Source organism: Nannochloropsis gaditana (genome assembly GCF_000240725.1).
Source record: "Nannochloropsis gaditana CCMP526 unplaced genomic scaffold scaffold049, whole genome shotgun sequence".
NCBI classification, from domain to species: Eukaryota; class Eustigmatophyceae; order Eustigmatales; family Monodopsidaceae; genus Microchloropsis; species Microchloropsis gaditana.
This window is the reverse complement of record NW_005803904.1, coordinates 43,359-64,054: the sequence shown is the minus strand read 5'-3', so window position 1 is coordinate 64,054 and position 20,696 is coordinate 43,359. Positions and strand designations below refer to the sequence as shown.

The window sequence follows — 20,696 nt, the reverse complement described above, 5'->3', positions numbered from 1 at the left end:
GTGGATGTCAGTGGCGGGCTATGATCAGGGCTACGGTGATAATCGTGAAAATGACAGGGACGGAAGAGCCAGCTTATATGCGCTCGTCATGGACGAACTAGCGCATCGACGGGGCTTGAGTGTCTCGGGCGTTAGACAGGTGATTCGAAAAACAAAGCCGCAGGACCTGGCAGCACGTTGGAGAGGATGGCGGCGCAGCTGTGACTGTTTATTATCCCTGGGATTCTCCGCGCAGAATGTGACGAGCATTCTGCAAGGCAGCAGTGCCTTCCTCCACGAACTGGACCCCGAGGCGGATATTCGGCGCGTGGTCTTTTACCTGTGGGAGGACCTCGGCTTCAATAGCTGGGGAAAGATCGGCCTGGGACTGGGGTCATGGCAGCGGCACAAGTACAAGGTTGTGACCACGGCGCCCGAGGTGCTCCGTCGAAAGCCGGAAGGGGGGGTGGAGGAGACGGTGGCGACTCTGGAGCAGGTGGGGATGCCGACCAAGTACATCCTCGACGCCTCTTTCCGCTTCCCCTCCCTCCTGAACGTGCCTCCCTCCCTCATCTTTTGCGTTTCCGCATACTTGTCCTCCACGGACGTGGGCTTCCGACCCCGCGACCTGGGCGCCCTCTACCGGCGCAATCCCTGGCTCCTGCACCCTCGCACTGTCGAGCAGCTCCGGCCTGTTGTGGCCTTCCTCAGGGAGGAGCTGCAGGTCCAGCGCATGCACGTGGTCCTCCGCGGCTACCCCCAGGTCGTCCTCAAGAGCGTGAACGCAGATTTGCAGCCGCGCGTGGTCCTGCTGCAGTCGCTGGGCATTCCATCGCAGCAGATCGGCTGCATGGTAGAGGCCTTCCCCCTCCTTCTCTCCCTGCCCCTGGAGGAGCAGATGCTGCCCGTGCTTTTCTTCTTCCAAGCGGAACTCGGCTTTTCGCGGCATGAACTATGGACAATGCTGCGTTCCTTTCCCGCCGTGTTGGACTTGTCCATTGAGGAAAACATACGCCCTGTCGTGTCTTTTCTCCGCGATGATGTGGGACTCCCAGATGTGAAAGAGTTCATCAAACGTCTCCCCCCGTCCTTGGCTACCCCGTGGACTGGGAATTGCGGAAGAAGTGGGCGCTTTTCCAGGAGCTGGGCCTCGATGCATCGGACTTTGCGGGCTTCCCGGGCTTCGTCTCTTACTCCTTGCACGATCGTCTGATTCCCCGCCTGGACTTCTGTCGACGACAGGGCGTCCTCGCCCAAGACGTTGTTGCGCTTCGGGTAGTGATGGCGGGTGGGGACGCGGCATTTGCAAAGGAGTTTATCGGGGTGGATCCAGAAGCGTACGAGGAGTTTTTGTTGGACTACAAAGTGCGGAGGAAGGAAGCACGAGCTGCGCAAACACGAGCTGATCGGGAAAGCGCTAGGTCGACCCGGTCGTGGAGTGAAAGAAAGAAAGGAGAAAAAAAATGGGGAAGGATGAAAGACGAGGTTAGCAGCATGGAAGAGGACGATGACAGCTTTCTTTTTTCGGAAGCTGTTTGCGACTAAGCAGGTAATAGAGCACTAGAAAAATTTGTATCTAACAATCACGCGGCGGTAATGGGCTTGTACCAGTAAAGGCATGACTAAAAAAGATGTGCGACGTATTTTCTATCGAGGCGCTATTTTTTTTTTCCAAATAAAGTCTGCTTTTATAGTGGCGAGAGTAGTCGCTGTTCAAAATATTCATTCATCAGTGATTGTCGACCAACCAAAAGGAAACTCCTGGGCATTTTTTCCTGCAATGTATCAAGCGGTGAGAAGTTGTCCTTGCCGAAGTCCAGTATTTTCTTCCTATATCCAGTACCTTTCTCGCGAGGACTTGAGGTTTAAATTTGCTTTCGCAGACCATGGAATGCCTGATATTTCTCTTACAAGATGAATTAGAATTTGTGCATGCTACTCCGGAAGTGGCTAGCGTGAGGTTGCCCGGAAGTATACGACGTATCACTTAAAGGGTTTTTCTGCCTTTTTGACTGTCGGCGAGCACGCTTGAAAAAAATATTGACATGTAGTGTCAAATAGGCTGAATCGATCATTTTTCTAGTGTGAGCGTCTTGTCGCACCAAACCGCATCAATTTAGAAGTGGTTTTAAGGCGGAGTATTACGCGGTCGCCTCTTCCCGGGGTAACGGCTCAGAAACGGTTGGCAGGAAGTTCGCGACTCCTTCATTGACAATATCATGCTCGACATAGAATCTGTTTTCGACATTGCACAGGGTATGGCTGATGGCCAAGAGCCTTTCTTCCAGCTTCCGCCATCTCCTGTAATCGATGAAGCATCCGATGGCGTGGCGTCTCCGCCAGAGCCAGAGGAAAGTAGCACGGACCCCTTCACTGAGGCCATTGTGCGGTTCCACATGACCCTTGCCGAGGTGCAGCAGCAGCATAACCGGCCATTATCAGAGCTTCAGACAGAAAAATACAGAAAAAATAAAGAAAACGACAACATCGACGAAAAGCTGCTAGCTGGGCGGGATGTAGCAGCGCCAGCACTGGGCCGCCTCATGGAAGATCTTGACGGTATACGCGCTGAGATGTATGTGGGTGACACTGCCGCTGAAACGTCTCCGGAACAAAAAGATGTTCAGCAGGAAATGCTGGAGGACTGTGAACGCAAAACGGGCGATGTGGTGCTGAATTTACTACGCAAGGCCACATCGGCCATAGCTCCAGACCCGGCTGCCGCTCCGGCGTGGTTTCTTGAGTGCGTGCGGCTCAAACAAGAGACCAAGGCGGCCAATATTTATGGAGGATTTCTGCAACGCCGGCTTATCGAATCGACAGAGGATGCACTACAAGCTCTGGACAGTGTCCGGTCGCTGCGCCGTCTTCAGATGGGCAGCAGCAACAGCCAGGCCGATGATAGTGAGGGAGTAGGACAGGACAGTCAGCCTCACGTCACCGGACTGAGTCGACTGCTGGGGGAGGCCTCCCGAATGATCGGGTCTTTGAGGGGAGAGGGGTATTACTGTGAAGATGAGAGCAGCCAGGATGCGGAGACAGGCACGGCGGGGAGCAGGCACGCTGCCCGTTTCTCCTCGTGGCTTTCTGGACCTTGCCTGGCGAGAATGGTGACCTCTCTGAATAATATAGCACAACAGCAAGCGCTCAAGCTCCTGAAATGGTACAGTGAGGACTGCAGTGTGCGAGAATGGCAGGAGAGGTGCCTGTCTGCGCGGGGCACGGAGGACTTGGTGGTGCAGGAGTTGGACTTCGCCTTGGACGAGCTGCAGCTGGTCCTGGGGCTCTCAAACCGTTACTTGGCTTTCGTCGCCGCCCCTCGAGAGGAATGCATGGATCTCTTCATCCAAGTTCAGGAGCTCGCGGGGTGCTACGTATCGATGGAAAGCGCCTATTGCACCTTCAACGTGGCCAAGGCGATAGCCTGGGGGCAGCCCACCGAGGTCCAGGAGGGCGTGCTCGTGTCTACGCTCGTCGAGGACGTGCCCATGATCCTGAACCGCTCCATCGAGCGTGCCACCCAAACGCTGAGCGACCAAGCGATCTTGGCTGTCGCCAGTCGGGCCACGGAGCTCTTGAGCCCCGACTCGGTCCCCTCCTTCGCGGCAGCACTACAGGCCCTTGTGGAAGATAGGAGCCTGACGGGGGTGGAGGCCGGTGGAGGAGCCATGGATCAATTCAGCCGCGCTCTACAGCAGCAGTTAGACGAGGAAGAAGGGAACGTGACGCACGAAGCCATGATTTACGCCATAAATAGCATGGATTGCGCGGTCGCAGCTATGAAAAGTAAGTTCTTCGCAGTCGTAAGGTGGTTAGGTGGAAGCTTCCCATCTGTGTAGTTGCCCTGCGTGAGTGTCCTTTACGGGGATGATGTAGTCGGCTTTTGGAGTCGAGTATGCCGTCACAGGCAGAGGGACGCCCGCACGCCGTGAACCCGCCCCCTGCACGCTTGTCTTCCCCTTCCAGTGAATGACACCACCCTCTCTGGACTGACTCGGCGTTTCCCTTTTTGGCTAGCAAATGGCTGACTAGACGTGCAATTCCAATATCTGACTTCACAAGAGATGCAGGATATGCTGCTAGAGCTCGGCGTCCGAGGCTCCTGTGAAGGAGAGAGTCAACAAAGGGCAAGGGGCGGACCGCACATGGTGGAGGCCGTGGCGCAGGAGTTCGGTCGCGTCTTAAAGCAATATGGCGGGTATCTGGAGGTATTGCTCGACGATTTTGCGTCCCGCTACGTATCGTCGGGTGCGTCCTCTGGGTTTTCTGACCATGTGTGGTCGGACATTGTATACCGTCATTCTGTCAAGGCCTGGTGTCATTCCTCTCCCCGGTCTTGCCTATTCTGGTGGGCCGCTTCATTTGTGGTCTCGGGCGTCGTTCTGTAATCGAATTCTGTTTCGAAGGTGTTGCAATGCCTCTCCTCTCCCGGCTCTGATGACTTCCCCTTCCTTCCGACAGGCATCTTAGACTATCTCTCTCAAGTCGTAGGCCGTACCAACTACACCATCGATGCCACTACATACGAAAAAGAGGCTGCGGGCCGGGGGGATCCATTCGTGACGCAGTTTCTGGACTACATGTTTGTCAAGGACAAAGTGCTGAGGGACTGCAAGGCCGGCATGACGGGGTCGGCACTGCTCGGGTTTGTGGAGCGCGTGGCCATGAGCTTGTCTCCCGCCTTGATTCAAGCGCTGGAGGAAAAAGAGTTCACCGAATGGGGAGGCATGAAGCTTCGGCAGCAGGTTCGACTATTGCAAGAGCAGTTGATGGAGCTTGTTGACGGTCATGGGACACTCCTCCCGCAGTTCGCTCGGGTGGACCAGATGGTGACATTGTTGAACCTGGACAGCCCTGCTGATGTCCATTACCTCATGATGTTAAAGCCTGACATAGTACAGCAGCCTGCGTGCGGGCTTGGGGAACACAACAGCAAAGAAGACAAGCCAAAATCTGCAGAGGTGGTCGGTCGATTGACGCCTGCAGAGGTAAAGCAGATTTTGAAGCAACGTGTAGAATTTGATCCGCGGGCAGTGGAGTCTCTAATTTTTAAATAACTCCACACAAGGATACCGCTGTAAATTGTATGAGGTGTATCAACAGTAAATTAAGCACATCTTTCTGTTATTTCATGTTTTACATATCCTTTACGATTTTGACGTGTTTGTCTCCAATAATGACACTGACAATCTTAGGGGAACTTACACTCGGTAGTTTATATTTGCGAGTGCTACTGTCGATGACCAGAAGTTGTTTTGAGGAGAATCGTGGGGCTTCTCTCAGGTAGGCACGTGCTGTGAGCTTCCCAGTGCTTCGATACCCGGAGATACTGAGTCCCCGTGTCCAGGAAGGCAACTACAATACCTCGTCGTCGAGCGCTAAATTTAGTGCTTGCACCTGAACGTGTGCACAGGTGAAATCATGATGTGAGAGAATGGAAAATGCCACCTTTTTCGGATATCTCCTTAAGTCCAGCCAAATCAGGTCAACAAGGCAGCAACACGTCCGCTCGTGAACTTTCGGCTCCTCCTTTTTGGCAGTACTGCATCGTTTATGCCTCACACATGTCAACTTACGATCTACCATTTACGTGTCTATTGTACAGAGTTTTTGTGGGGTTGGAAACGATGTCTAACGGAGAGTCTAACGTCAAAGAGAACGTGCGAGAGTAAGTAGTTGTAGAACCTCCCACTCTCTTTTTCACACTGTGTGCTACTGCGTCTTGACGAAGAGACATGTCCTGCTGTCCTTACTTAGTACCGGATTTGCAAAGAATTTATTCCGATTGAGATGTCATACACCGCTCGCAAAATTTATCAAAAATTACGCCACATACTGTTCAGATACTACGGGTCCAAGCTACAAACAAATGCTGATTTAAAGACGACGGCATGCTGTGCGGCCAGTATTCCGAAGAAGCTCCGCGCGCTGTTGAAAGACATCCATGAGAATGTACTCGAGAAGTTCTACGGTTGTGGAAGCCCCTTGCCGGAGGGCCTGGAGGGATGCACAGTGCTGGACCTCGGTTCGGGCTCAGGGAGGGACTCCTTCGTCGGTATGGCTGGCGGAGGGGCACACTCACGCGTTTCATGCTCTCGCTCACTGACATAGAAAAAAACTGCATTTGATTGCGCCGGATCGATCCCTCCTCCTTCTCCCATCAATCTCGCACCCTCACACCTACCTCCTCTGCCTCCACTCTCGACAGCTTCGAGACTTGTTGGCGCGCATGGCACAGTTATTGGTGTCGACATGACTGAGGAGCAGCTGGCAGTAGCGCGGGCTCATGTGGATTGGCACATGGAGCGCTACGGGTACGACAAAGCCAACGTGACGTTCCGCCATGGCGTCATTGAGGACTTGGCGAGCATGGGCATAGCGGACGCCTCCGTGGACGTGTGTGTGAGCAACTGCGTGCTCAATCTGTCCCCCGACAAGGCGCAGGTTTTGAGGGAAATTTTTCGCGTTTTAAAACCAGGGGGTGAACTCTATTTTTCGGACGTGTTCTGCGACCGGCGGCTGCCGGGCACCCTGAGGGAGGATCAAGAGGTGCTAGGGGAGTGCTTGGGCGGAGCCTTATACATCGGTAGGAGCTTTTCAGCTTCCTTGCATGCACTCCCCCTCCCCTGCCTTCTCATGAAACCCAACCCCTCCCTTATAACATCCCCCCCCCCTCCATCCCTTTGACCCCCTCAGAGGATGTCCGGCGCCTGCTTGCCGAGCTTGGCTGTAAGGATTACCGAATCATGGAGCAGACCGAAATCCAGATCACGGACGAGGCGATCGCCGCCAAGGTGGGCCTGGCCCGCTTTTTCAGCCTGACACTGCGCTGCTTCAAGCTCCCGGAGCTGGAGGATCGATGCGAGGACTTCGGTCAGTTCGCCACCTACCTCGGGACCCTGGACCCTGTCTCTTTCGAGCTCGACCAGGGCCATCAGTTCGAGGCCGGGCGGGCGCGGGCCGTGTGCGGGAACACGGCGGCCATGGTGAGTGCTGGGATCGACGGGATGCGCGTGCTTAAGTCGATCCTGTCCGCGTGGGGTCGATGGCAGGGCGAAAGAGAATGAAGCTCCTTCACACGAGGGGTACCCTCGCTCTTGGCTTTCCCCCTTTCCGTTCAACAGCTTACCCACACTCGCTTTGCGCCTCATTTCTCCGTCACGGGGGACACTTCCGTCCACTACGGCCTCTTTGGAAGCTCCGGCGTCCTCGTCTCAAGTCCGCATACCATAGGCAGTACCTTCGGCGCGTGCTGCTGAGCAAAGGTTTACGAAACGACAGGGGATAAGGGGGATAAGCGAGGAAAATTACGTCAAATAATTAGGACGGGCCCGGCACTTATCCGAGTGTCGGAAGTTTTTCCCAAGACCGCATTGGGTTACTCTTTTCTTTATTTGCATGCGTGCGTCTGGTGCAAAACGCACACCGAAAGGATCGGGCGGAGACCCGAACGCCATAACCAGGCAGCCGCGAAAGCTTTCGCTCTTTCAGGTCGCTTGTCATGCGCATGCGTAGTTCTCACAAGCATGTGCCCGCGAATTTTCCTTGCCTTTCACCTCACAAAGCATCAAGTTTCCGGCATTGCTCTCCTTTCTTGCATCCTAGGGCCATTTCGATGTACAGTTGTGAATACTTTCAGGTCTACACAGGATTCTCCTCTTCTCCGCCGTATCGCCAGAGTCACCCCTCTCTTACTGCCCCGTTCTCCTCTATACTTGCTGCGAAGTCTTCCTCTGTACCGAATGCTGCCGTAATGCTGAAGCGTTTCGGCGGAGGTGCTAGTAGTCCCACACACGCGTCCACAGGCGACTGCCCCGCAGCATCGGTTACCAAAGAGTCACCGTCTTCTCCCGCCCTCTCCGCCGCCGGCCCGGACGAAGCACTACCGTCAAGCCCTGCCTGTGGCGACTCTTCCTGAGCTAACCCTGTGTCCTTCGGAGTCGCGCCTTCTTCCTCTATTAGGTACCCGACGACCAGTTTCTGCAGGAAAGCGAGAGGCAGAAGCGAGACGTTAAGAAAATGTTACAGGGACCAGACAGGTGCATCAGGAGAAAAGAGATGTTCACAATACATTCAACAATCGGCCGACCCTCCATTCCCTCTTCCGCACGTACCCCTGCCAATCCCTCCAGGTTCACCCACGGATGATGCTTATTGAAGAGTGCAGTGCAGTCCGTGCCTGCCGCCTTTACGATTATATTGGCCCCTCCGGGATGGTACGGCAGATAGGGAGTCAGATTGTAGACTTTACCCGCAAACACGGCCCAGGCATCGTTTGACGTGCGGTGCCGGGCGACTTCTTCCATCCGGTATCCCCTCAGGCCGCCCATGCGCAGCACCCCGGACAAGTCCCGGGTGGATGTTGTCAGCTTTACCCAATCCTGTAGTTGTCGCAAAGGAAATACGCGCATCAGTACGAAGCCAGCACCATGTACCTACCGCGCTACTACTTTACACACCATGAGACCAAAACCCTTGCGTAGGGCAGTCTTGTTGCTCGGGGTGCCTGTTGCCATGCTGAATGCGGGGTCCTTTTCCCGAGCAAAGTACTAGCCGCGTAGCCAGTAGGACCTGACCATTTCACGCACGTAAATTTGTCTGGAATGTGCGCGCATGAAGCGTGAAAATGTGAGGCCATATCGTAGTGACATCATCAAGCGCAACGATTCGCGTCCTTGGGGAAGGCCTTATGGTAATTTATGACCTTTGTCCCCGGCAACTGAGCACCCAAACATGATTTGAGAAACCCTTTTTCAGTGTGCCAGCTCTCAACAGGAGCACAAAATGAAAGATGGCTTTTTAATTCCATCCGGCGACGGGATATTGTTCCAGGGCCGAGCGCCTGATGTGGCCCCTTCAACCACCACAGCCTTCTTCGTCTCCAACAATAGATTTGCTCATGCCAGGCTGTGCCCCTTCCGCCATGTCCAGTGCATTGGGTAGGCCAAAACGTTTTGTGTGCTTTCTTATCGATCGATACAGACGTGCAGTTCCTCACCAAGCAATGTACGCATGCGCGACTGCTCGTCCCCCTAGAGGAGTCAGAAGCTCCGTGTGGCCCATATCCAGGTCCGAGCACGCGACTCTCCTGCCCCCATTCTGGCGGCCAAGGAGAATGAGGAGTGAAAATGGTCATTTATACCCTGCGAGTAGATCAGGAATGTTAGTACACGAGTAAGAGCAGGGTAGGAAGGTAGCGTCCGACAAGCGTGAAAGAAGACTGCTCGGCAAAGTTGGCTCTGCACACTGTTTACTTCTTGTCTTTTGTACATGGATCGTCGTCTACCTGAACGACCCATCGGTGATGGAGGACGATCGCGACCACCCCCGTTCCAAGCCAAGCAGCTTTCCCTCCCCTTCCCCCCCTGAAACACCCACACTCCCGCTGTCGCCCTCCCTGCCCCCCTCCGAGACTCCGCCCTTCTCCTCCTCTCCGCCCCCCTCCGGCAAGTACCTCGGGTCTCCCCGCAGGATCTTAAACGCCTGCCGGTTCGCGTACGGCTGACGAGTGAGGGGGTCCAGGTACCGGGCAGGAACACCCGTGACGACGCACCGTCTCCCCCCCCCCCCTTCTCGGCCTGGGCGGCGCCCCGCACCCTCTCCCGACCCGCCTCGCCCCCGACCCGGCTCCCTGCCCCCTCGCCCCTCAGAATCCCAGGCATGAGGTCCACTTCTGGGAAGTTCACGACCCGATAGCCCCCCCTCCGGGAAACGAAGCGGGCCTTCAGCTTCACCTGTCGTTTCGGCGCATGGGAGGTTGCATCCGTTTCGTTCTGAAGGCGCCTTCGACCCAGCAGCCACCGCGCATTCTCCTGCTCGGTCTGGCAGGCCTCCCGTAAGAGCTCTTCCTGTGAGAAGATGCACTTGGTGGCCCGGGGCGCCCGCGCCGTCGTCCTCTTCGCCTCCTCTTGCCCTTTCCGCGCCAGTGCCTCCTGTGTGGCCACCGTCTTCTCCTGGGTGGTGGCTCGCTTGGCTCTATCCACTGGCGCCATCAAAGCTGCTTCCCGGCGCAGTCGCGCGGCCGTCCGCCGCTCCTTCATTCTCGCCACCTCCTCCGCGCTCATCTCCGGACGTGGCGCGAGTCCGGGGGTAGAGTCCTTCACAGGACGAAGTTTCCGCTTCGGCTCACGGTACTTTGACCTAGCGTTGGCCTCCTGCTGCTGTTGGCGTTTCTCCCTTGCCGCCACGGCCCTCTCGGCCTCCTCCCCCTGCTCCCTGTCGTCCCCCCCCTCGTTCTCGTCCCCGCTCACAGAGAAGTCCGAGTCAACCTCGTCGCCCGACTCCGACGCATTCGAGTACTCAGACTCGGCGTCGTCAACCTTCCATTTGCTGTCTTCCCAAAAGGTCTCGTCCTTGTCCAGCTCCTCACCAACCAGATTCCCCATCCGCTTCCCCATTGTGACGCGTTTCTCACGCCCAAAGGCCAGGCTGTCCTGCAAAAGCACCTCATTGTCCTCCTCCTCGTCCTCTTCCTCCTCCTTGTCCTCCTCGTCCTCCTCATCCTCCTCATCCTCCTCCTCCTCGTCCAAATCCTCTTCTTCATCATCATGTTCATGTTCCTCTTCCTCTTTCAGTTCCTCCCCCTCCTTTCCCTCTCCCTCTTCCATTTCAATCTTCGCCGCTGCGGCTGCTCGCGTATTCCGTCCCATGATTGTTGGACGACTATTCCCTGTGAATATTTTCGCATGAAGCGTGACATAGGTGCAGCTTAGGCCAAGCAGACAGGGAAGCTGGGCAGCAAGCTCCACCCCCTGAGATGACGGGCAGGGGAGGTCAGGGTGGGCGAGCGGCCCGCTGGCTGCAACACATTTCCCTTCCTGCTTAGAGGGACGCCACTCTTTACCGTCGCAATTTTCACACGCAAATACACCAGAGATTCCATGACGGACAGCTCAGATCCAGCGCCAGTGTCGCCAACCTCGATTTGGTCCTCCCGCATGCCCAGAGAGCTGGCCTCACTCGAGGAGAAGCTCAGGCGCGGAACAAGCACACGGACATGTCGGGTCACGGTCCTGTCCAAGACGCTCGACAATGACAACGGGGTCTGCAAGTGCACCGTTATGCTCAATCGTCGGGACGAGCAAGCAGACGACCGTGGACCGGACGAGGACGAGCCCTTGGACTTGGGAGAGACGGGAGGCGTCCTCCTCGAGGTGGACGCCTCCTCCCGGCCGGCAACAGGCGAGGGCACAGGGGTCTCGGGGGCCACGGCCTATCCCTTCGTCCCTCCCATCATCAATGTCATACAAGGGATTGACCTTTTACCGGCGGCATACGTGGGAGAGGACGGCCGGACCCTGCTTCTGGCTGCGTTGAGGGCGTGGACGCCCAAGGTCGGGCTGGCGGACTTAGTCTTGGCGGCGGCTGAAGCAGTGCAGGGCTTCGAAGGTGCCCACGACGAGGATCCTGAGACGAGAGGATATGAGCCCAACCATGTTCTGGACGTCAGGCACCTCGGAGACCGGCTCTTTCCTGGCTCGGTGCCCCAGCAGGGAGGGGACATGCTGCCCCGGTACTTGGTAGTGACGGAGGCCTGGGTCCTGAACGTCAAGGCGCACGAGGCCAAGCTGGGCTCTGTGGTGGTGGTGAAAGCCCGCCCCCAGGCGCACATCGGCAAGCTGAGGTACAAGCAGGGTTGCTCGATTTCGGTGGAGTTCCGAGACGGCGACCGGTGGCTCCTGGCCATGTCCCGGGCCCAGGAGTGCGTCGAGGCGATTCAGGAGGCACTGAGGGCGCGGGGCGTGGTGGGATTCCGGACCAGCCAGGCCGCCCTTAACCACGTGGCGCGCGCACAGGCCTATCTACAGGAGGCGCAGCNCCGGGAAGAGGCCGCGGAGGAGGGAGGGCACTGGACTCTGGCGCAGGTGCGGAGCGTGTGCGATCTATACAAGCAAGCGACAGAGCGATTTGGGTCCTTCTCCTCGGAGGAAAGCATAGCGAGGACAGGCGAGGCGGTAGGCCGGCTGCAGTCCTTCCTCAGCCGTCCCGAGGTTCAGGACTTGCTCGCTCGCACCGCCTCCCCGACCGGCGCGGAGCCACCGGATTCGGACGAGAGCCCGGACCCTGAGGGCTCAGGAACGCTCTCGTCGCCGCCGGCGCGGAAAGGCGAGGTTTTGGCCGGGTCGGCCGTCGCGGACATGGCGTCGGGAGAGGACGACGGGCTCAGCAGGGAGGAACGACGCCTCGCCCCTCTCTCGGAGCGGCTCAAGCACATGCTGGACCTAAATTTGCGCAAACCGGCCGCGGACGCCCGGGACAGGCTCCCCAGCCTCGACAGCACATCCTCTTCCTCAGGTACCGGCGGAAATAGCCGTACTGGCGCCGCCGTGGCGGGGGAGGGGCCGGCGCCAATGAGAAGGGGGGGGGGCGTGGACGCGGAATTGCACGAGCTTGACGAGGCGCTGGGTGAAGCCAGTAGGGAGTGGGAGGGTTTGCGATCTCCCGGGCCAGTCCAGACATTAGAAGAGCCTCTTACTGGAAGTGAGGAAGAGGAAATTGTAATATAATTCTTTTGTGCAGGACCAAAGGAAATCCAAGACATGTTATTGTCGCCTTCATAATCGAATCGAGGCAGGAAAGATTAGTTCTCTTTTAATTTCTTTTATGCCTTTACTGTCTTGTCTTGATTGAACAAGACTCAATCCGACCAAGACTTGTTGGGCGTGGAAGAGGCTAGCGTGATGCCGGCAAAGAAGGAGAACGGAGGAAACGGTGTCATCCCGCACACAACGGTCCGCCTCTGCCTTGGAATCGCCGGTGCCCTCCTGCGTGCTGGCTGCTGCCGCCGCAAAATAGGGCCCAGGAGTTCTGGCAGGATCTGAGCAAGAAAAGCTGACGGGAGAAAATCCTCCCCGAGCTGGGCCTATATACCCACCTCGTATACCCTTGTTTGCCGGGCTCGCTCCCCAGGAAGTCGGGCACGATCGCGGATACCGTACCTGTGATCCCTGATCCCAAACAAACGCCGAATTCGAGGACGACGATGAAGATGCAGACACCCACCAGACAGCAGCTCTAACGAGTTGCCTGGACTGAGGACATGGGCGACAAGGGGGAAAAGCACTTCCTGGGAGGCAGGAAGCACGGTCTCGCCCTTGGCGCGAAGCAAGCTCCCAGAGCTCCTGGCAGGAGTTGAGCAGGCTTTAATCCCACTCCCCCCGGGACGCGAGCAGGTCGGCATCCGCGTCCAGGATCTCAGTTTACTGCTGCTACCATCTCCAGCGTTGCATGGTGCCTGTGAGGAGCAGCTTCATTACATTCGTGATGGATTTGACCAATAGATCCATCACGGCACGGTGCTTCCGCTCTGGCTCGCTGCCAAGCCCCTATCCAGCCGCGCTTTAAAATAAAAAATGGATTCAACTTTAAATCAGAAGCCATTTTCATTATTTGCATCCCGCTTTGAGTCGAACACTAGGCGCAATGACGCCATGCTCCTAAATGGAGAAGTCACCGCGACTTTTCGATATACAGCGATTTCGAGAAGCCCTCGCAATTACCCATTCACCCATTCCGGCTCTAATTTAAATGGAAGAGCTCAAGCCTCTCAGCGTTTGAAATTTTATCGCGAGTCTTATAGCTCACAGAGGATGGCCAGACCGCCCTCCATAATATGATAACTTGCTGTGTAAGGGAAAATTGAGCAGGGAGGTAGGGACTGGAATTCAATCAACTGCATGACAACAAATTTCAAATGTCAATATGCAATAGCAGATCGAAGATAGTCTGGACTTGATTGATGTCGACAGTCGCTTTAAATTGTGCGATAAAATTACAATCTGGACTTTATCCACCTTACTAGAAATCCCCCGACTGCCGGGAGGTTATAGCCGCAGCACGCTGCCCTGCCATTCAACCCCCCCCAGCCCCACGCCCTAGCTGTCCTGACATATGGGGAAAAATATCACCAAGTGCACAGTTTGAAATATCTGCATCGCCATGACAATCACCATACCTCTTTCCCTACGATTGACATACTTTGATTCCGTCTCTCCATCAAATCAACGCCTCAAGAACTTACACCCCCTGAACAACAGGAAAACGGGTCTCAAGCGATAGGATGGTGCGGAAAAAGGTGGACGACCGAGTGCGAACTTTGATCGAAAATGGTGTTCAATCTCGCCATCGCTCACTCTTGGTGCTCGTAGGGGATCACGGGAAGGATCAGGTGGTAAATCTGCATTATATCTTGAGCCGTACCCAGGTCAAAGCCCGGCCTTCAGTACTGTGGTGCTACAAGAAAGAGTTAGGTTTTTCCACTCACCGAAAAAAGCGCATGCGACAAATTAAAAGGAATGTGCAGCGAGGCTTGCACGACCCGGACAAGGACGACCCTTTTGATCTGTTCATTTCGTCGACTAACATCCGCTGGTGCTACTACAAGGAGACGCACCGGATTCTAGGCCAAACCTTTGGCATGTGCGTGTTGCAAGACTTCGAGGCCTTGACTCCCAACCTACTCGCACGCACTGTTGAGACTGTCGAGGGGGGAGGACTGGTTGTCCTGCTGCTGCAATCAGTCACCTCCCTCCGCCAGCTCTACACGATGGCCATGGACGTGCATGCGCGCTTCCGCACCGAGGCACACGGCGACGTTCTGGCCCGTTTCAATGAGCGCTTTATCCTCTCCTTGGCAGACTGTCGGACTTGTTTGGTGCTGGACGACGAGTTAAATGTTTTGCCTATCTCAACGAAGAGTCGCGCTCTGGTCGCCGGGCCGGGCGTGGATCAAGGCGCCATCGGAGCTGCGGAGGCGGCGCTGAGTGACCTGAAGGAGTCGGTGGCAGAGATGCAGCCGCTAGGAGCCTTAGTGAGCCTGGCTCGGACGGTGGACCAAGCGAAGGCCGTGATCTCTTTCCTGGAAGCAGTGCAAGACAAGGCGCTAAGGACAACGGTCAGCCTCACGGCATCGCGTGGGCGGGGCAAGTCTGCGGCCGTCGGGCTCTGCTTGGCTGGGGCCGTCGCTTTCGGGTACAGCAACATTTTCGTGACGGCGCCGTCGCCGGAGAACTTGGAGACGGTCTTCGACTTCGTGAAGCGGGGCCTGGTGGCGCTCAAGTACCAGGAGCACCTGGACTTCGAGGTGGTGCAGGCAGGACACCACAGGCAGGGGCCGCAGGGGGGCCTGGATGCGAGGGCGACGGTGCGGATCTCCGTCTTCCGGCAGCACCGACAGGTCATCCAGTACATCGCCCCGCACGAGCACGAGAAACTCTCTCAGGCCGAGCTGGTGGCGGTGGACGAGGCGGCCGCCATTCCTTTGCCCCTGGTCAAGAGGCTGCTCGGGCCCTACCTGGTGTTCCTCTCCTCGACCGTGACGGGCTACGAGGGCACCGGCCGCTCTCTCTCCCTTAAACTCGTGGCGCAGCTGCGGGAACAGCAAGGACGTGCCATGGCTGGCATGCGCAAGCTCAAAGAGGTGACGCTGGAAACGCCAATCCGGTACGCTGCCGGTGACCCGATCGAGCGCTGGCTCTACGCGGTCCTGTGCCTGGACGCTCAGATCTCAAAGCACCGTATCGTCTCCTCCTTGCCCCCCGCCAGCGCCTGCCAGCTCTACCAAGTCGACCGCGACGCGCTCTTCTCGTACCACAAGGTCTCGGAAGCTTTCCTACAGCGCGTCATGGCCCTCTACACGGCCGCACACTACAAGAACCAGCCGAACGACCTCCAGCTCTTGAGCGACGCTCCTGCCCACCGTCTCTTCGTCCTGTTAGGGCCCCCGGGCTCGTCGTCCTCCCCAGATGCTCTGCCCGACGTGCTCTGCGTCATCCAGGTGGCCCTGGAAGGCCGCATCTCCCAGGCCTCAGTGCAAGCCTCCTTGGCGCGTGGGCACCGGGCCTCGGGGGATCTGATCCCGTGGACCATGTCTCAGCAGTTCCAGGATGCAGACTTTGCCAAACTCTCTGGCGCCCGCGTTGTTCGGATAGCCACCCACCCCGATGCCCAGCGCCTCGGCTACGGGACCCGGGCCTTGACCTTGCTCCTGGAGCACTACGCCGGGAAAGTGAGCCCCGCCCGGCTGTGGCAGTGGAAGTAAGCGACGGGGCGCCGAGGGAGGGGAGTGAAGGGGAGGACGAAGCCGAAGAAGGGGAGGTGAAGTCGAAGAAAAGCCAGCTCCGTGACGAGCGCTTGCGTCCCCGCCAGGAGCTTCCTCCTCTTTTGGTGCCGTTGGACAAGCTTAAAGGGAGAGAGCGCCTGCACTGGGTGGGCTCCTCCTTCGGTCTCACGGAAAGTCTCCTTAACTTTTGGGCGCGAGCGGGGATGCGGCTTGTCTACCTCCGGCAGACAGCCAACGACCTGACGGGCGAGCACACGGCCATCATGCTGCGCGCTCTCAGCACCGAGGGCCTGGAAGGGGAAGCCGTCGCCGGGGACTGGCTGGCGGCTTTCGCGGAGGATACACTGCGGCGTCTCGTGAGCCTCCTTTCGTTCGAGTTCCGGGAGCAATTGGGCACGGCCTTGGACTTGGCCATTTTGAACAACGTGCGCGAAGGTCTTGCGCCGCCTGGACCGCCCATCACAGCCAAGCAACTGGGATATCTCCTGATTCCTCGCGACCTGGAGCGCCTCCACCTGTACGCTCGCAACTTGGCCGACTACCACTTGATCACAGACCTACTCCCGACGCTGGCGCGGGTCTACTTCTTGCGGATGTTGCCAGCGAGCGTGCACCTGTCCCGGCTCATGGAGGCTATTTTGGTGGGGCTGGGGCTTAGGCATCGGACGGTGGACCAGCTCGCGCGAGAGCTCGGGATAGAGGGGGATCAGATACTTGCCCTATTCAACAAGATAGTTCGCAAGATTGGAGCCAGTATGAAAGAGATTGGTGGGCAGCAGGAGGTGGCCGGGGTTTCGGCCGTATCAGGGAAGGGTATGACTCACGGTCCGTCGAAGGCACCGAAGAAAGACCAGGCCAGTGTCGAATCAAGAAAAAACAAAGGGGCGGCGGAGCTGAACGGCAGTCACGCGGAAAAAAAGCGGAAACTTTTGGAGGAGGAAAGAGGGGAGCCCCCGGCTCTGTTATCGATCGACCCCGCTCAAGAGCGTTCTAGGGACAAGGAGAAAAAGAAGAAGAAGAAAGACACAACCGCAGTCCATGCACAGACGAAGTCGCCGTCGGTTGAGCACGACGTAATTTCCGCGGTGGAGTTTAAAAAAGGCACGTCTCCGGTGGTTTCACCAAAAAAGAAGGACAAGAAGCAGAAGAAGCATAAGAAAGATAGCGACTGACGGATTTTGACGGCGAGATTCCCGATGACCCATCAAAGAATTAGCTTGAAATGAAATCGAAAATCCTTTGTCAACGGTCGACTGCATACGCTCTGAGACCAAGAGGTTTGCTGTGATAGCTTCATCTGACCACCATTCTGCGGCGTACTTTACACTTAGATGTCATTGATTCGTTCATGCGAGCCATCCCCCAAACCTGCGCCTCCAATCGCGAGTTCTGGATTGATAAGAACCATTGGATTCCCTCCAGTCTCGTTCATCAGCTCCCAGGCCGCGTATGACCAGGGAACTTTCAGAAACAGATTCAAGACGGTCAATATCAAAGCGAGGAGAGGTGCCCCACTGTTAAGATATGGGCCGTAAAGGCTCGCCCAAAGTATGTCAAGAAGCATAGCGACAGGGAGGAGAACGAATAAAAGGGAAGTCAAAAACGGTTTCGGGATGTGAGGCACCCATACGCCTAATAAGGCAATAGGAAAGTTGTATGAAGGCTGCGATCCCATGCTGGCTAAAAGCGTCAAAGCGACACTTAGCAAACTTAGCTTGAGAACGGTCATCCCCCAGTCGCCGGCCATGGTATTGTTCCTGTGAGGTGCGGCAGATAACAACTTATCTTTAGCTACAAGTCATACAGATCTGCGCGCTGCTGCCCAGGGTGTACGCCTTCGAGGGCACCAAAAGCTGAATCGTGCAAGAAGAGCACTCCTTGGCCGCGTCCTGGATAGGAGACAAAAGGGATTGTGCCTCATCAGAGAACATTTTCGGTTGTCTACGTGTGCTTGATGCCTTGATAGAATGGTTTCCATAAGACGGTGATTTCACCGCGCATAAGGGAAATGACGCCATCACCGCAGTGGATGGAACAATATGATGACCGTCGTCTCTTTGCCATCTCATCTCATCTGAAGCGGCGCCTATAAGTAGGGATTCTTCTATACCATTTCTTTGGAAGCCGAAGCACGCATTGGATGCTTGTCACCCTCTGTGCGCGTGCTCGAATTTGCCATCGATCCTCAATATGACCTCCCCACTCCAACCACACAGGTGGTTACGATGATCGAGGTCATTCTGAATGATCGTCTGGGCAAAAAAATCAGGGTCAAATGTAATGAGGACGATACAATTGGAGATCTTAAAAAGCTTGTTGCAGCGCAAACAGGTACGAGCTGCTCGGATGCGTAGAGGGGCAAGAAAAGTCGCCTGCTGTGCCGGAAGAATTGCAGGGAAAGAAGTGCAAAAGGCTCCGTCGTTAATCTTGTCGTGTATCGTTCTCGACGCCATTCAAGAGTACGGTTGAGATTTTGTTCTGTACGGGCTTGTTGTTGGTGACGGCACGCAGCAAGTGAAGATTTTGCGTACTTGTACCCATTTGTCCGCTCGCTTACAAGCAAAAGCACTCACACTTACTCTTGTTTCTGCGTGCAATCTCTCACATTCGTCCACTTCTAGGAACACGACCGGAAAAGATCCGTATCCAAAAATGGTACACGGTGTACAAAGACCACATCACGTTGGCAGATTATGAAATAAGCGAGGCACGTTCTCTCTCTCGATTTCTCTTTCCGTGTTTCCCAGAAATTTGAGCCCCTAAAACGAGGCTATGAAAAGGATTATCTGTGAAAAGTGTGGTTGAACACTTAGAAGCTGACGGACTTGGAATTTTCTGATCGACAGAGCACTCATTGTCTTCCGTTTCTCCTTTCCCGCTACATCCCATATAGGGCATGTCTCTAGAACTTTACTATTCCTAGAGCCTACGACGCACATAAAATATATGGTGAAGAAGAAACCCTTCGCATCTTAAAAGTGCAAGTGCTTTTTTTCCCTTGGTTAATTTGATGTTTCTTACAGACTGCAATTTCCTATGCGCCGCGCCACATCGCCATCTTCCCCTCCCTCTAAACCTGGACGCTTCCCAGAACATCCTCGTACATGCACATACAAGAGAAAAACGCTACTTAAAAAACGTCGTCCTCTGCACTCCCGTCACTATCGTACTGCGTCTCGGTCAGACCATCCCGGATGGAGCTAGTTCCTCCCCGTCGACCAGGCGCGAGGCCCCCGGGGCCTGTCATGGCCATGCGGATGGAATTTACTCCTTTCTTCTTCGCTGCCTGGGTGGGGCTGTCAGGCCGGCCACCATCATAGTTCAAGACGTTGTGGGAGCTGAGTACGTAGGCGAACATATCTGAGGAGAACTCGTCCGTGCCCCCCAGCTCGTCCAATCCCTTGATGTGGTGCGTCGTTTTTTGGTCCTTGATGCACACAATCGTGGGCATCATGTACACATTCAGCTTCTCGACCAGATATGGGCTCTTCTCGGCATTTATTTTGCAGAATCGCGTTTCGATGTGTCGGGCCGCAAGTCGTGCCATGTGAAAGTCTACCACTTGGCAGTACTTGGCCGTGGGTCGGTAGAAATGACAGACTACGCGGGGACTGTGCTTCGCTGCATCGAAAAACTCTTGCTGACTTGCCAGCTCAGCATACTCCCCGTGACCCAGTTGTTTGTAGATGTGCTTCTGCTGCTCCGCTTTTTTTAGCTTCTCCAAACGACGCTGCCGAAGTTTGTCGAAGTCATCCTCGTCGAGAGTCTCGAGCTTCTGGATCTCCCTGTCTAATTTCGCTTCTTCCTCTTGAGCAAGCTGTAATATTTGCTGGGAGGCCACTTCCTGAAAAACCTCGGTTTCCATATTGCTTCACCTATACCATGTAAATTGAGACAAAAGTTTGAGGAAAAGGTACTACGGAAAAGGACACAGGAAGACCGACAATTTTGACTGCTTCCTCGGCTTCCTCTCAAAAAAGGTGCACGCGTCAGACACGTCGGACACACAAATAAACCGTACGTCAAGACGATCATATTGACAACAGGGACATGCAGCTCGCATGAGTGCAAAGTGATTGCCTTCGCGTCACTATGGCGGCCCTGAAAGCGCTCCATCTCGACGGAAGGAAAAACTTGGCGAAGGCTCTCGGCTCCCCTCAGAGGTCGCACGAAAGCGTCGGCTCAGGTCTCGGATTTCTACCTTTTATCTTCGGACTGGCGACAAAGCGCTCGCAAGGATGCCGCAGCTCTCGAATTTAGAGAGAGGTTGGTGGACATTATACCATCTTGTCGGAAGAGAGAGACAGCAGGCAGCGTCTGGCTCGGATCAAGAAGGCCGGACTAAAGGAGCTGTTCGAGTGGGAGGTTGCTCGTAAACATACAAGACGTCGCTCCTCAACGTAAAAGCGTGAGACCCGGCCTTTATTATTGTTCGTGCACCACGCTCTTGCCCTGGCGGATCTATATGATGCGCGTGTCTTGCAGCGTTTACCCACTTTCATGATGGACATGCATATTAAAAATGCGACGAACACTTCGCGTAATAAGCCTTTCAATGCCCATGTCGTAGCCTTGATGAAGATGTGGGATTGGAAGATAGGGATAATTTGAAAACTTGCAGGAGCAATCGCAAGCAGCTCATCCTCTTTCTCTTGTT

At 55.7% G+C, this 20,696-nt stretch overlaps 8 protein-coding genes across 8 annotated transcripts; 5 read left to right on the top strand and 3 right to left on the bottom strand.

Annotated features, from left to right (window-relative positions):
- Nucleotides 1–2,910: 2,910 nt before the first annotated feature.
- On the top strand, nt 2,911–5,036 carry NGA_0334400 (component of oligomeric golgi complex 4; the record flags this gene model as incomplete). Its single annotated transcript, XM_005856062.1, has 3 exons — nt 2,911–3,765; nt 4,042–4,227; nt 4,441–5,036. Exons 1-3 carry the CDS (start codon nt 2,955–2,957, stop codon nt 5,034–5,036), a joined length of 1,593 nt encoding a protein of 530 aa, XP_005856124.1. The 5' UTR covers nt 2,911–2,954.
- A 544-nt stretch (nt 5,037–5,580) lies between these two features.
- Nucleotides 5,581–7,313, top strand: NGA_0334100 (methyltransferase type 11). Its single transcript, XM_005856059.1, has 5 exons — nt 5,581–5,647; nt 5,823–6,034; nt 6,188–6,565; nt 6,676–6,965; nt 7,104–7,313. Exons 1-5 carry the CDS (start codon nt 5,607–5,609, stop codon nt 7,236–7,238), a joined length of 1,056 nt encoding a protein of 351 aa, XP_005856121.1. The 5' UTR covers nt 5,581–5,606; the 3' UTR covers nt 7,239–7,313.
- A 22-nt stretch (nt 7,314–7,335) lies between these two features.
- Nucleotides 7,336–8,580, bottom strand: NGA_0331900 (uncharacterized protein). Its single transcript, XM_005856037.1, has 3 exons — nt 8,439–8,580; nt 8,094–8,360; nt 7,336–7,959 (listed from the first exon to the last, which is right to left on the bottom strand). Exons 1-3 carry the CDS (start codon nt 8,493–8,495, stop codon nt 7,660–7,662), a joined length of 624 nt encoding a protein of 207 aa, XP_005856099.1. The 5' UTR covers nt 8,496–8,580; the 3' UTR covers nt 7,336–7,659.
- Nucleotides 8,581–10,119: 1,539 nt separating this feature from the next.
- Nucleotides 10,120–10,628, bottom strand: NGA_0332800 (dna binding protein; the record flags this gene model as incomplete). The annotated part of the gene is made up of 2 exons (XM_005856046.1): nt 10,120–10,194; nt 10,230–10,628. The coding sequence occupies 2 exons, from the start codon at nt 10,626–10,628 to the stop codon at nt 10,120–10,122; spliced, it is 474 nt and encodes a 157-aa protein (XP_005856108.1).
- Nucleotides 10,629–10,859: 231 nt separating this feature from the next.
- NGA_0334500 (uncharacterized protein) lies at nt 10,860–12,800 on the top strand (the record flags this gene model as incomplete). Its single annotated transcript, XM_005856063.1, has 2 exons — nt 10,860–12,476; nt 12,615–12,800. 2 exons carry the CDS (start codon nt 10,860–10,862, stop codon nt 12,798–12,800), a joined length of 1,803 nt encoding a protein of 600 aa, XP_005856125.1.
- Nucleotides 12,801–14,254: 1,454 nt separating this feature from the next.
- On the top strand, nt 14,255–17,211 carry NAT10 (N-acetyltransferase 10; the record flags this gene model as incomplete). Its single annotated transcript, XM_005856061.1, has 2 exons — nt 14,255–16,014; nt 16,092–17,211. 2 exons carry the CDS (start codon nt 14,255–14,257, stop codon nt 17,209–17,211), a joined length of 2,880 nt encoding a protein of 959 aa, XP_005856123.1.
- Nucleotides 17,212–18,264: 1,053 nt separating this feature from the next.
- On the top strand, nt 18,265–18,962 carry NGA_0334600 (ubiquitin-like protein 5; the record flags this gene model as incomplete). The annotated part of the gene is made up of 3 exons (XM_005856064.1): nt 18,265–18,370; nt 18,661–18,750; nt 18,946–18,962. 3 exons carry the CDS (start codon nt 18,265–18,267, stop codon nt 18,960–18,962), a joined length of 213 nt encoding a protein of 70 aa, XP_005856126.1.
- Nucleotides 18,963–19,169: 207 nt separating this feature from the next.
- NGA_0332500 (thioredoxin domain containing 9) lies at nt 19,170–19,904 on the bottom strand (the record flags this gene model as incomplete). Its single annotated transcript, XM_005856043.1, has 1 exon — nt 19,170–19,904. One exon carries the CDS (start codon nt 19,902–19,904, stop codon nt 19,170–19,172), a length of 735 nt encoding a protein of 244 aa, XP_005856105.1.
- Between the last annotated feature and the right edge of the window lie 792 nt (nt 19,905–20,696).

Excerpts from the sequence above, each read along its gene's own strand:
- NGA_0334100 (XM_005856059.1), top strand. The coding sequence starts at position 5,607 with ATGTCTAACGGAGAGTCTAACGTCAAAGAGAACGTGCGAGA. Across the intron at positions 6,035-6,187 it reads AGGGAGGGACTCCTTCGTCG|CTTCGAGACTTGTTGGCGCG; the intron begins GTATGGCTGGCG and ends CACTCTCGACAG. Across the intron at positions 6,566-6,675 it reads GGGCGGAGCCTTATACATCG|AGGATGTCCGGCGCCTGCTT; the intron begins GTAGGAGCTTTT and ends TGACCCCCTCAG.
- NGA_0331900 (XM_005856037.1), bottom strand. The coding sequence starts at position 8,495 with ATGGCAACAGGCACCCCGAGCAACAAGACTGCCCTACGCAAGGGTTTT. Across the intron at positions 8,361-8,438 it reads GCAAGGGTTTTGGTCTCATG|GATTGGGTAAAGCTGACAAC; the intron begins GTGTGTAAAGTA and ends CGACAACTACAG. Across the intron at positions 7,960-8,093 it reads ACCTGGAGGGATTGGCAGGG|AAACTGGTCGTCGGGTACCT; the intron begins GTACGTGCGGAA and ends GCTTTCCTGCAG.